This window comes from Falco naumanni, chromosome 9, assembly GCF_017639655.2.
Source record: "Falco naumanni isolate bFalNau1 chromosome 9, bFalNau1.pat, whole genome shotgun sequence".
Lineage (NCBI taxonomy): Eukaryota > Metazoa > Chordata > Aves > Falconiformes > Falconidae > Falco > Falco naumanni.
In genome coordinates, this window is record NC_054062.1 from 28,612,437 (window position 1) to 28,626,453 (window position 14,017).

General features: G+C 40.3%; 1 protein-coding gene across 1 annotated transcript; it reads right to left on the reverse strand.

The window, feature by feature from the left end:
* Window positions 1-1,767: 1,767 nt before the first annotated feature.
* LOC121093779 (lipase member M-like) lies at window positions 1,768-10,794 on the reverse strand. Its single transcript, XM_040606628.1, has 9 exons — window positions 10,697-10,794; window positions 9,419-9,536; window positions 8,523-8,721; window positions 7,697-7,806; window positions 6,815-6,951; window positions 6,134-6,280; window positions 5,399-5,470; window positions 3,792-3,863; window positions 1,768-2,629 (listed from the first exon to the last, which is right to left on the reverse strand). The coding sequence occupies exons 1-9, from the start codon at window positions 10,733-10,735 to the stop codon at window positions 2,396-2,398; spliced, it is 1,128 nt and encodes a 375-aa protein (XP_040462562.1). The 5' UTR covers window positions 10,736-10,794; the 3' UTR covers window positions 1,768-2,395.
* Between the last annotated feature and the right edge of the window lie 3,223 nt (window positions 10,795-14,017).

Here is a 14,017-nt window from a genome sequence, read left to right on the forward strand (position 1 = left end):
GAGGGCTCAGTCCTCACTGAAATTGGCTTGATGACCATGGGCAGAAGGACATGTTCTGTGTCTTTAGGCAGCTGGGCTACAAACAAAGTAGAATCCTCCTACGTGAGGACAAGCCTTTTCAGCCAATTAACTCACAAGTGTCTTCAGAAGAACTTGCGTTTCATCATGGACTGATGAGCATTTAGAAGAACATCAGATGAAAGGAATGTTTTCTTGGGAACACCGTTTCAAATAATATGATGCCTTTGGGTGGTGGGGGAAGGAAAGGAATGAAACAAGAACAGGATGTCAGTGAAGCTACAGTAACAGTTCTGCTTTACATACAAAGTAGAGAACATCATTCGGGATGATGGAAAGGGTAATTTGTTAATTTGTCAGTGAAAAACATGATAAACAGCTGCTCTGATGTCTCTAATCATATTTTTCATCAAGTCATAAATGAATCACTCAGAAGTGCTTCTGCAATACGATGTCTAGTCCCTCTTCATGTCCCAAGGTGGGATCAGCAGTCCCCATGATGTTTCCATTGCTGCTTGCCCAACCCTTTTTTACTGGTTTTCCAGAAAATTCAATACTTACCTCCCCTATGGTCTCCCAGGTTGCAAGGTAGCTGCAATCCTTTCCTAGGTGAATTTAGGGGGTACTCTGGCTTCTTTCAGATATATTACTATTACATTTCCCCTTGCAAGTGTTAAAAATTCGTAATGTAGGTGTCAAGTCCTCCTGCGTTTCCCCTACAAACAGTGAGTTAATTGAAGAGCTGACTCTCTGGAGGGTATTTGTCCCCAGGAACTTGTATCGGGTGTAAAGAATGTCTTTGTCTAGAGGGAAGCCGTTTTGTTTGGATCAAGCTCTACTTACAGTCATGGAGCACAAGGGAAGAGGACTGGCTTCAGCTGTGGGCCAGGAGATGAAACAGGCCTGTTGTTTGCCTTGGAAGGGAAAGGAACAGAAGTGGCACCAGCCATGGTTAATTTGTTCAGCTAATGAACCATTTTGCAAAGTGAGACACTGACCCTTTGGTCATATAGTGTCACCAGTGAACTGTCTTAGTGTAACAGCTGCACCTGCCCTGGATAGCATTCCAGACTTGACCCACGTTGACGTTTGCTTCAAATGGAGAAGGGTATCATGCTGAAAGGAAACCCCTAAATGCACTGTGTTTCTTTTCATGGTGAAGCTAACAGCATGCCATTTTGGAGGGATGGTGAACTGTGATGCTGGAACCTAGCAAGGATGGAGGCTACCCTTCAAGTGAGTGTCTATGTGCAATAGCTGCCCATTTGAAACAAGATTGGTAGAGCCAGAGTTCCCTCAGAAATAAATCGGATAACAGTTTCTTCAGTACTGTTTTCAAAGGAGCCCTTCCCACTGATGGGCAAAGTCCTCTAAATGGCCATGGGGAGGAGAACATGGATTCTTTCTAGTGATGTTTGGGTACTTTTTATTTTAGCATTTAAACCCCAAAGAGGCTTCTCAGAGCCATGATGAAGGTTTAGAACAGCTCAGCTCTGTGGTAGCCAGCATCTTCCATGTGAAATAGCAGCAGATGTGAGGTTCTTGCCACGTTCTTTGAGTGTAACTTTGAACCAAAATGTCCCATTGAAGTGCTGTCATTGCCAAGATGAAATCAGCTCCTTTCTCCCACCCTGGAGAGTTCATGTACGCAGATTCCAAAAGTGTTGTCAGCAGGGATTGGATGTGCCAAGATTTCTCTATCTCGGGGTGGGGGGCCCTGAACCCAAGCTTCCCATCATGCAGGTGTGTGCTTGAAGCATGACACTGGCTACTGTTTTCTGCTGGGTCTACCCTCCCTGTGTCCCTTGTATGAAAAAAGTAAGCAGCCCTGTTTCAAATGAAGACAAACCATCTTTTTTTCAGGAGTGATTTTTTTGTGTGAACTCAGTTTTTACTTTCTGGTCATTGTCTCATCTAATAATAAAATTAATCAATACCATAACTGTTAGAATTAGTCTTGGCTTACACTATGCCTTTGATTAACTGCCAACCCAATAAACTGAGAAATTATATGAAGAATGGAAAATGTCTTGAGATTACTGACTGTATCCAGAACAAGTCAGAGCTTTCATTACTGTTAGGATCTAAAGAAGAGAGCAGACTGCAAGAAAACCCTGTCTTCTGTTAGTGAAGTATTGTTATTGCAGAATCTAAGCTGTATCAAATAGAAAGTGATTACTGACCCACCAGGTTACCAGAAAATATGAAGTGCACTACCAAGATGCAAAAAGCATTGCATTGACATGTGGTGTGAAAATAGTGCCAGGAGGAACCCTTTATCTGATTCCAGCAGAAACCAGCTGATGCAGAAGGTTTTGTTCATACCAAGTGAAAGCAAGTATCACTGAATGAGTCAGGTATGGCTACTGGTTGTGGGTTAAGGATGCTTCTGCATCAGATCAATAATTTCACTGTACACTCGCAAAGGTGCATCCAATCCCCAGAGGAAATCCAGATGTGCCCATTCAGGAATCCTCTTGTGATAGATGAGCCTTTTGATTTGAGACAGTAAAATGGCTGCATCCTTGGCATCTGCAAGCCAGTCTTGACCCCCAGTCCATACTGCAGTTGGTACAGTCATCTCTTCTACGTTGTAGGGAGGAGGAGTAGCCTGAAAAACATCAAGCAGTATGGGAATGAATGTCCAGGAAAGCACAGCAAACTTTAAACATGCATTTGAGGCTTTCTTCTGGCACTGTTCAAAGTGGAGGTGCCTAAACCAAACAGGAAGGAAGTGCCCTCGCTTGGCTTTTCTGCCTGCGCTCGTAGGGATGACCCAGCTGATAGCACAGCCAAAGGAAAAATGCCAGCTGAGTTGACAGAGTTACAGTTGGGCCTTTGCCCTCTCAGCTAGGAATCCATAGGGCAGGAACCTGGAACAAGACAGAAGATGTCAGGATGCCTCTGGATAAACCTCCATCTTGATCCTTTTGAAGTACTGGTCAGCCCCAGAAGACATACACAGTCTAGTTAGAAAACACAATGTGTGACAAGGATGAAAAGGAGCATGGTGTCACTTCTGTAGGAGGAGAGAGGAAGTAGCTCAGGACTCCTGAGTTTGAAAAATAGAGGCCGGAGCAGAGACAGGAAACAGGTTTATGCGGTCACAATGGTGTGAATAAGAGCACAGGAAGTCATTATCCCATTGCTTCTCATAACACGAAACCTAGAAGGCATCCAGTGACTTTCCAGGGTCAAGCAAATTCAAAACTAACCAAAGGAAGTTGCGTTTCATGGAAGGCATCATTAAAACATGTAATTCATAATGATGGGCTGTTGTGGAGACCTAAAGGGTAGGAAGGTCAAGGATGGGATTAGAGTCTTAAATGGAGAAGGGGTTCCTCAGGGACTGCTTGAGGACAAAGCCCTTTTGTCTCTGGGTGCCAGTATCTAGGGGTAGCTATTAGCCTTCCAGTTGCCCTCTTCATACTATTGTTTCCCTGGGCTCTCATGCTTTTGTAACTGTTCCAATCATGTGAGCAGGCAAGATGCCTGTTTGCTCTTATCCATTAGATGTTCTCTTCTTTTTCAAAATTAATTTTCGATGTTTCCTACCCTTACTTCACTTTATTCCTATTTATAATTAAATTGAAAAGTTTTGGTCCCCACCCTCCACTTTGCTTGCATGCTTTCTATGTTGACTTCCAAACTGGAAAGTAGTAATTCTTCCATCTACTTGTATTCTGAAAATGTGTCTGCTACTACATCCTTGCTTTCTTCCTGTGTGCTTCTGTGTTGTCCAAGGGTGGTAACGTTGTTTCACCAAAATATACCTGTTGGTATTTTTCCATGTTCTTCTTTGAACTGCCCCAGTCATAAGCTTGGAACTTCCCCGAGTGGGCCTCCTAAGAGGATGAACAAGAGAAGGGGAGTTACAAAGCTAGCATTCAGGAAGTTTGTGCATTCTTTCCCTGCTGAGCCTCTGACTCCAATCTAAAGCCTGAACAGAAGTTCTTCTAAGAGATATGAAAGAGCCAGCAGTAAATTAATTAAAAGTCTCAATCAGTGAAAAGGAGTCAATATTTTTTGTCAGAACCAAAAAAACCCATGGCTCCTGCAGAAACACCCTGGGATGCTCTCATAGGCAGTTTGTTCCAGTTTGTAAAATTGCTGTTAACAACCTCCAGCAAGTTCCTCTCACTGCTGCTTCTGACAGTCATGTTGCTGTCACTCGGCTCCGTGAGTGGCTCTTCATGTTTGCTTTTCCCTCCCTGGTATGAATACAGAACTGGAACCATTTCTAGTTTTTCCGCTGCATTCCTTGGCTTTGCCTACAGCATGGGTTGTTACTGCTAGGAGAGACACCATCAGTGGGATCTTAATATTGGAGGGGAAGTGTCTATTAACTCCTTTAACAGTAATAAAAGTAATGACAATGAAGGCTTAGGAGTATTACCCCTGCATGTTTGTACTTGCCAGTCTGTGGCTGGATGCTGAATTAAACCTGAGTCACTTTGCAGAGCTCCCCCCACTGTGCCTTTGTAACCCTTTTTCTTTACAGGTCTAGGCCTTGGTTACAAAAACAGCTTAATCAAATCTAGTATTTTATGTAAATTCACAGCCAAAAGTATCGTTTGATTTTGAGCAAATGCCTGTGCAGGTGTCACTCGAACTTATCTATGTGTTTGCAGCGTTGAAAAGTGCATTAACACTCTTGCAAGCTCACTGTGCTTGCAGCTGCTTTCTGCTCTGCTCCAGAGCCTCCAGAGCTGCCAGGGAACCTGCCTTGCATGCAGCAGCTTCTGTGACTGAGCCCAGACTTCACGAATCCTCAAAGTGTGAGCCCCAAGACAGAAAGGCAGATTTCATCAGCACTGCTGATGAGGATGCACTGTGACAGTACCTTGTAAGTAAGGGATATAACAAGTCTAATAAATAGTTTACTATTTATAGTTCTATTGCTGTCCAGAAACTGATAGCTTTGAAAGCAATAAGTTAAAATACTAGTAAAATTTGATACTTTACAAAGCAGCCAATGCGTTGCTCATTTCTTACCTGCACATTGGAAACAAAACTGATTTCTTAAGGTAAGCTCTGTACAGAGCAGTGGGCATCATTTATAAAAGCTACTGGATACACAATAAGAAAAGTGATACATACACCCACATACACAGCTTCCAGCACACATATTTTTACACAAATACAGCATTTCATTGTTGGCTTCAAATGTACCTGTATCACACAGGGTATTTCTATCCTGCTGGGAAAACAAGGATCAATGAAAAGTAGTGCTTTGAACTGAGATTCAATTGTAAACCACAAGTTGCATGTGTTTCCAAGAAGTTAGCAATGGCTTCTCCACAGGAGATCAGCTATACCCACTCTGTAACGTTCAGCCAGAAGTGAATACCTATTTTGTCTTCCTTGAGTTTGCTAGTACCTGACTCCAGTGGAGTATGTTCTGCACAGAAGTTCCAGAGGTGGTTTGGGCAATATACACGTTGATTCGGTTCTGAAAGAAAATATTTAGTGAGTGTTGTCTTCCTCTCTTCTGTTCAGATGTACATCAAGATATCTGCCACAGCTGTGTCATGTATCAGTAAAACCAACGTAAATTGAGTGCATGAGCTGTGTGTAGCATGAGGTGCCTAAGCGTGTCTTAGCCCCCTGTGTCTGCCAACTCTCTCTCAGGTATTCCTGAGGTATCCTGCGCCTCTGAGCACATCCCTGATCGTCCAAGGCAAGGAGGAGGAAGGCAAGGGGGATACATGTGTTCCTTTCTCCATTGCAAAGAGGTCCTGGAAACATGAAACAGATAGGGGTTTTATTTCTCCTTCTGTGGTGTGCCAGCATATTGAGGATGTGAAGTAGTCACAGTATGAACCAGGGGACGGTGCCCTAGGTGGGGTTTGGCAGAAGGCAGACCGCAGAGTTCTGGGGGCTTTGAGCAGCTGTTGATTTTAGGGATGGTGCCAAGTGCCCTTCTGAGGATTGAGGCAGTGGTCCCCTGCCCAGTGATAGGGCAACCAGCAGATATTGCTGTCCGGCAGTGGGGACTGTTCCCTGCAATATGATGTTGACTAATAGAAATTCAGGATTCATACCACAGGATAGAAGGTAAGTTTTGGGAACAGAAGCTTAAACTCTTAGTAAAGCTGCTAAGAGTCATACATACCATGTCAATGTTTTTCAGGTTACAGCCACCCAGACTGAAGAAGACACTTCTACAAAGCTGGGCAAAAGCTCGGTGGCTGCAGACGGGAGCTATTAGCCTTCTTAGACATTCAGTCTGGGGGAGAAATTCTCTTTTGCCTAGCAAACCCTGTGAAATACAAAGGTAATATTCATTTAAGAATGTATAGTTGTACATTGTGCTGTTGTGTTACAAAAGGTGCTTGTGTCCTGTTCCTCCTCTTCAGTAATTTCAGTGGTTCTCACTTGCTTTTTCTTAATTTGCCAGATGATGTTCCCACAAACAACAGAGAAATTAGGTGTTCTTGCATTGCATCAGCCTGCTCAGGCGTTACTCAATTTGTGTTACATCACTTTTAATAAAGAGATACGTTAAATGTTAACTCCAATTCGTAGTTTAGCTCTAAGCTTGCACATCAGTTGTGGTTTTGTCTACAGGAATCTTGGAAACCTTTGAGGATCAGCATCTCTGTACCTCTCTGGGTGACCTGCCCCAGTGCTGCACTGTTGCCAGAGATAAAATGTTTTTCTTAATGTCCAGTCTGAACTTCCACCCACATGCAAATGAGTAGACTTCATAAAACCCTATACTTTCTGTTTATCCATTTTAAGAGCTGAACAAACAAGTATATGGTTAAACAACTGAAACCAAGATATCACATACCCTGAGCAATTTTTCAGGAAGGTAGAGGAGTTTTGTTGCTGGGCTTCTAGCATATTTAATAGTAGTGACAGGTGCCAACGCAAAATAGAGTTTGATTTTTTGAGCCAGCTCTGGCATTGTTGAAAATGCAATGAAAGCTGAGGAAACAAAATAGAAGAATTAAGAATATTATTATTCGTATGTTAGACTATTTTCAGTATTTATAAATTCTATTCTGCAATTTTAAACCTACAAGCAACTTTGTTGTTTAGAGAAAGCAACTTTGTTTGTTGTTTAGAGACTATGGTTCAGCCTAGATTTGTGTGAAATCACTCTTCTCCATATGTTACCAGCTTGTAGTTTTATTTCCCTCTTCAGACAGAGATTTTTTTCTATATTTTGCCTCTGCAGCTTTATTCCAAACCAATTCAAACATAAATGCACACTTCTGATGTACATTCATGCATTTCATATAGTATAGGGAGGAGCAGATGTTTTTCTTTTGGTTGATCCAATTTCTTCTTTTCTTTTTGTGTGTGTCCTGCCCAAACTGACCAACTTCTCTTTCTGTACTCTCATCTTCCTATTTTGTTTATTTTGGTCAATTGACCAGCTGCTGTTGGACATGCCCTTGCATCTTGGAAAGAAACAATTTGCATGGCCCACAATAATTTCCAGTATAATTCTAAGCTGACAGACTTACAGAAACAGTGCATTTGGCCCATTATGTTTTATTCTCTTTATATTAAATTAAAAATGCCTACATGCTGAAAACATCTTATCCTGTGTTTTTCACACCTGCAAAGAATTAATGAAAACGCCAGGTACATTCAGTATCTCAGTACCTCAAATCACATTTTATTCTTGTTTTCCTAAAACATTGGTCTGTTGTGTATAACTTACCAATAGTAGCACCTTGTGAATAGCCAATATAGTACAACTTTTCCTGTCTGGTTTTCTCCACAATGAAATTTATTGCTGCTGGAAGATCAAACTTTGCCATCTCATCAAAACTGCAGGCAGGAGATTGAAGGAGAGGCATGCATAAATTAAAAATCAGACTTTGAATTGAACTAATATTTTTATTAGTCTTGTCAGCAAAGAACCATTTAGTGAATCATTCAGCTATTTTAGGTTCTGTGTTTTTCTGGAACTGAATAGGGAAGACACTACTCAAGATTTTCTGAGGTATTTTCCCTCTTGACATCAACAGAAGGACTATAACTTGAAGAAGTGTCAGGTTGAATTGTAACTGTCTACACAGAAGGAACAAGTGGTGATATAGTAAGAGAGCTCCTTCCATGGAATCATACATTTTATGCAATTTGTCATTAAAGAAAAGGTCTATTTTAAAAGGTTCATTAAAATAAGTGCAAAAATTATTTATATTTTCTCTTTATGTGATTTTCATGTTATTGTAATACACAGATGAGTGTTTCTAAATGGCTTCCAAAACTGCCTCCAGAACTGAGGAATGGCTTGGAGATGACCTGTGTGGGTTCCTCTGAACTGCTCTGTTGCTACGCCTCTAGTTTGAAGAACCTCTGCTAACAGTAATGGAAGTAGTCTCCATCGCTATTAAAGTTCACGTGTGTATAGGAGCACCTCAGCAAAAGTGAATGTAAAGAATGCTTTTTAAAAAGCCAGCATATGTAAATCCCTGGTTTAGCCAGCTTAGTTAAATATGTAATGATGGGCAGTAAAGATGACCTTCCATGGTTCTGACTACCTGAAAGCCCAGAATTCCTCTTGATCAATGGAATAATTTTGATGTTTTCTGGACCAGCGATTCCCTCTGCTATTTCCCATCCAAACATCAAAACCAGCATCGGCTAGCATGAAGCCCAAGCTGTTGTTGGGCAGGTTTGTGACCCAGTTACTAGCATCTCCCAATAATCCGTGTTGGAGAAACACAGCAGGTTTCAAAGCTGAAAAGCAAATCAGAAACAAACAACAGTTCATGATTTTTTTTCATTTTTCTGGTAGTTCAGGGACATTACTGTCTGACATTCAATATTGGGATTTGTTCCTATGCCAACTTCAAGGGATACAACGAATCATAATAACTAAGTATCCCTTTCTGTAAAGAGATAAATTCTAAGGTTTTGTAAGGATTTCTGGGAAGATCTGCCTGACACAGTGAAAACTAGCCTGGCACATACTGGTCATTGTTTGTACAGCTCAACTCCCTAAGCTTGAGATTCTCAACACTGATATAAAGAATGAAGGTGTGGGATTGTTTGCAGAGGTTTCCTTTACCCAAAATATGAATCAGTCACTGATATTAACCAGGTGTAAGCAAAACCAAAGCAAAATTAGAGGCTGGAGCAGCTTTCTCTAAACAGGCTGATAGGACAGATTACAGCCTTTGCTTTTTTTTTTTACTTTTACTCACCAACTCTTATTATGAGGGTATATGCTTTGTATTATAGTGGATTTTCATTAGAAATAGGGATGCTTGACACCAGCCCAGTTGATCTTGCAAACTGTTCAGAGCAGCCAGAATTCTCTGCTAGAAATTCTTCTGCTTACACAAGCTTTGGTGGATGTTTTACAAATATAAGGTATCTCTTTCAAGAATGTGTCCTATCTTAGCTGGTTTTATCTCATATTAAAGAACTGTACCTGGATTTCCCTGGTTCTGTGTACCATAAGGAATTCTGTTAATGGTAATAATATAACCATCTTCTGTCGTCACTTCATACTCCTCACTGGGGTATCCTTTGTAAGCAATGAGCTCATTCTAGAAGAGAAAGTACAAGTGCATTTGCCTGCAGAAGTCCATTTCATAAAATATATGAATAAGATATTCACAATGAGGGAATGGTAAAGAGCAGATACAACTGGGGATTTAGTCTACATATATTAAGCATCAAAATAAAGCAATATCACATTGGATATTGTAACCTTAAAACCACAGTAAATTTGCTTCATTCTTTGTGTTATATCCATGATTTGACTATTCAGTTAAAATCTGTTATAAAACACCTGTATTGTACTACTGCCATACAATCATGACAAGCCCTTGCATTCTGCTGATACAAGAATCACTACAAGCTCATAGCAGGAGCTTATGATTCCTATAGCTGTGATGAGGAGCTGTGTGGGTGCATGGTCCTGATCTGCTGTAATGCAAAATGAAACCAGTTTATTTAAGCTACCTTCAGAGAAATCCAGAGAGGTTCACAACTGCCCTTTTGTGAATGGCCCATATATGCGATGAGTACCACTGAAAAACTGACTACATTATGGAAAAAAACTGGGTCAGCCACTTGCATAGTCAAAGGAAAATCACTAGCTTAGTCAATCTTAAGCTCTGAAATAAGTATTAATTTTGATATGTAACATTCCACTTCTTTTGTTACAAGAGAGGATTGTTTTTTATAACCTGTTCTCAGAGAATTACTCAATGTAATTTGTCATGCAGGACAGAAAACCCAAGATTTTAATGAGTGCCTAAAGATCTAAACAAGCTTGCTTGGCAAGAGGTGCTCTTCTGAAAAGCTGGCCATTTATGATCTATGCCATGTCGTTCAAAAAAAGGAGAAAACATAAACCACTAATTATTTAGAGTTGTCTTTGCTGATAAAATGCTGACATTCTAAGTGGTCATTCTTTCACACAGGAGATTAGTGCCAACAATAGCAAAGTGGTAACTGATACTTCAAAGGAAATTTAAAAACTCTGGAGATTTACTAAGGAAAGGTGTTTGCCTTAATTTCTATGAAACATAAGACGTGCTGCTATAGATGCAGACAGAAGAGAATAGAAGAGAAAGCTGTAGTACATAGAGCGATTAGAGGGGATGGGTTAAATAAAGGCAGTTTATCTAACACCTAGAAACCTCTCTGCTGTGAGACATGCATTCCTTCCATCCCCAGGTCACTCTACTGAGCAACTTACAATATTCATAAATGCTTCAGGATCCACAGTTCTCTTCATTCTTCTGAGTTCTTCTGAATAAGCAATTCCCTGAAACAAATACGTCACGGCAACACACAGCCATATCTTCTCTCTGGATAGAACAGCATATTCATCTGTCAGTAGTCCTGCTCTGCACTTGTAATCCAGACAGGTTCTGTACCTTTCTGATGAGGGAAGTGCTGCCCGATACCAAATGGAGCTAGTCTGGTACTCCCTACTTGTTAATTAAACGGAACAAAGCTGACTTTAAACACCTCTTTGCCAGAGTTTGGCAGCAATCTGGATTCTCTGCTAAGCTTTGGACCAGGATACTGCTCTCAATCAGGACAAAAGTGTCAGTGAATCCAAAGAAAGGAGCGAAGTTGTTGGAGAAATGGATTTCCCTTGTTCTGAGAAGTCACTTGCATTACCATGCCACGCATTTGTTCTTTAGAATGATTAGGAAACACTTCTGGCTAACTCTGGGGAACACTGGAGTTATTGGGCAACTCGTGACTAAATCAATCATTGTCACAGTGAAGTTTCCAAAGTGGAGACAACCAAGATGTTGGATAGCTAACTGAAGAAACAAAGACAATTGAAAATAAACAAATTAAAATACTTATCATTTAATTAAGAACTTAGGAACATAAATAAAGCATTTAATTGTAGTTGCCTAGCGTAATTTATGCAAAACTGCTCAATGGCAGAATTTATCCAGTCCACAGAATAAGGATGGAGAAAGGAAAAGAAAGGTTGGCTAAATGTAACGCCAGCTAGAGACTGAGTGCTGGGTTTTGTTCAGGGAATAGGGAACAAAAAACCTGATAGGAGACTAGCCTGCTTAGATGCAACATAGCAGTTCCACAGTCTGTGAACACCTGCATAGTCTCGGCTCAAAGCAAATGCAGTGTTTGAATTAGAATTCTCTACACCACACAGATCCTTAGAGGCCATGTCTAAACCTCTGTTGTCCCAGTGATAGATGTCTAAGCTAGACTGAATCAGCCAAAAAATCTATTACATTTATTATTTTCCCAGTCAAGACGACTTTATAACTTTTTTTCCCAAATACTACAGCTTATTTTTTTCTTATCACAGAACAGCAATTTATATTCTGACGTCCTAACACTATGTTCTGATATAATCTGTATCTTAAAAATATTTGGCTTCTTTTGTAGAAAAAGGAACAGACATTTGAAAAACTTTTTTAAATGGAGCTAGCTTTCTTTCCTTTTGTTGAAAGCCACTACCATCTTATTCCTGCACTTACTATTTTCCTGTGCCTCTCCAGTTATCTCAGGGTAAGCTGAATTCAGGCTAGATGAGTCATGCTACTTCTCTTTAGCCAAAAGAATCTTTCAAGAAATAGCCATCCTTTCACCTATGTGAGTTACAAACAAAGCAACACAACAAAATATATTTGTTCTCAAATAATAAAGCAACTTCTCAAGCCTAGGTTTCATGCTGTCTTTTGCAGCTTCAACAAAGCCTTCACCAGTTTTGGGTCAGAGGGAAATTAAACTGTGACCAACCTTGTTCCAGGAATCATGTATTTGGCTGAGCAACCGAGAAGATAGAAGAATTGAAACTCAATTCCTGGGTGTTTGGAAGCAGTTCTGGGTAAAGACGGCAGCGAAACAGTGGTCATGCACTGTTTTTTCTCCAATCATGCAACACCTTGGCAATAAGCATCTGTTTCTTTCCCACTCCTCATTCCTTCTGCTACTGCTTCGGCTTTTCCCTAGGGTAGCACAGAGAGAGGCAACTCCTTTTATTCTCAGACCTCATGCTTTTCATCTCCTTAGCTGCCACAGCCATACCAAAACTCTTTTTAATATCACAGATTGCTGGATTTTTAAGGAGAATACCAGCCTCTGTGGAGTGGCAGAGCAGGACCAGGAATTCTGAAAACAAATATGTTCATAGATATACCTTATCGTACCTAATGAAATTGTCAATAAACCTGCAACAGTTTTTCATTAACAACCTTCCATTCCCAGCTTCTCATGTTACGTGGAAAGGATGGAAGGAACTCTGACTCTTTGATACTTCTGTAGATGTTGTTGCACATCTTTTTCTTTTATTCTTTTAATACTTGGGCTGCTGTTCTGTAATTCTGCATTGTTGCAGGAGTGGTTTCAGGAGATTTTCTTTATTCCTATTTCGCCTCTAAAATGGCCATAGAATAAAATGGATATTCCCTACATTAACAGCTATGAAGCTAGAATGCTTTTCGACAATCTGTGAGGACTCAGGAAACATTACCCTCATGGCCATTGTCTCCGTGGTCTCAAGCATACTGGAGATTGGCCAGTATTGCCCAGCAGTAGAGAAGAGGTAGCTCTGAGTAGATTGTTAGGTCTTTAGGACCTTTGTGAGGCTCTTCTTTTTGTGGAGTAGAAGCATAATGAAGCCATGTTCCTTAACTGGTGTCTTAGCTATTTCTGTAAACAAACTTTGCAGAAGTATGATTGAGATTTTGTTTTGGTTTGGTTTGGTTTTTTTCCGCTGCATATTCTGCTATAAAGCTGGTGGAGATGGCATTCTGCCTGTTCTAGCTTGGTATTTTAAAACCTTGCAATCATTATTTTTTTCTTGTTTAGTTCCCCACACTTGTTCCTCCAAATATTCATTCTGTCTCACAGTTGCTGTTCACCCATGTAGAACAGATTATCTTATACCCTGAGATGAACATCTACCAAGGCTGTGAACCAGCTTTGACATTTCTATTTATATTATAGCTTGCATGCTTTCTCCTTGCAATACTGGTTCTGGTTAGGATCAGAATTTTTTAGTATACCCTTAGAGGATATTTTCTTTGGTATTTATGGACCAGAAAGAACTGTTCCTACAAGATTTGCTAGCAGGCTTTCAAAGAGAAATATAAAGGTCCAACTTAAGGTTCTGGCAGGGAATTGGGAGAGGAAATGATTTTCAAAGAGCTGCTTTAGAACTTGAAGTATTTCCAAATATTGACTCCACACATGGGGTGGAATTTTTTTTACATCTTCTCTTTATTTCCTTTCATATACTTTAAGATCTTTCATCCTCCTTCTAAGAAAACCAGGTTTCTCCTTTTTAAAGTCTTGGTGTCTTTCAAAGCTCAACAGGAATTCCATGAGTGAACTGTTCAAACATGTACTTGCCTTCAAGTACCTCATGCTACTCTAACTGATTAAGATGTGTTATTAACTGCTGTAAACAAAGCCAGCTTCATTCTTTAGTGTAAAGCAACACTTTATTTACAAAAACAACTCAATTGTTACAATATTGAGTAAATGGTCCGTATATAAATGGCATAACACCATAAATAGCAAA

Bases quoted from the DNA above. Each gene is read 5' to 3' on its own strand.
- LOC121093779 (XM_040606628.1), bottom strand. From the start codon at position 10,735: ATGAAGAGAACTGTGGATCCTGAAGCATTTATGAATATT. The intron at 9,537-10,696 runs GTAAGTTGCTCA...TTTCTCTTCTAG, and splicing joins CTGAAGCATTTATGAATATT to AATGAGCTCATTGCTTACAA. The intron at 6,952-7,696 runs GTAAGTTATACA...TTGTTTCCTCAG, and splicing joins TTCACAAGGTGCTACTATTG to CTTTCATTGCATTTTCAACA.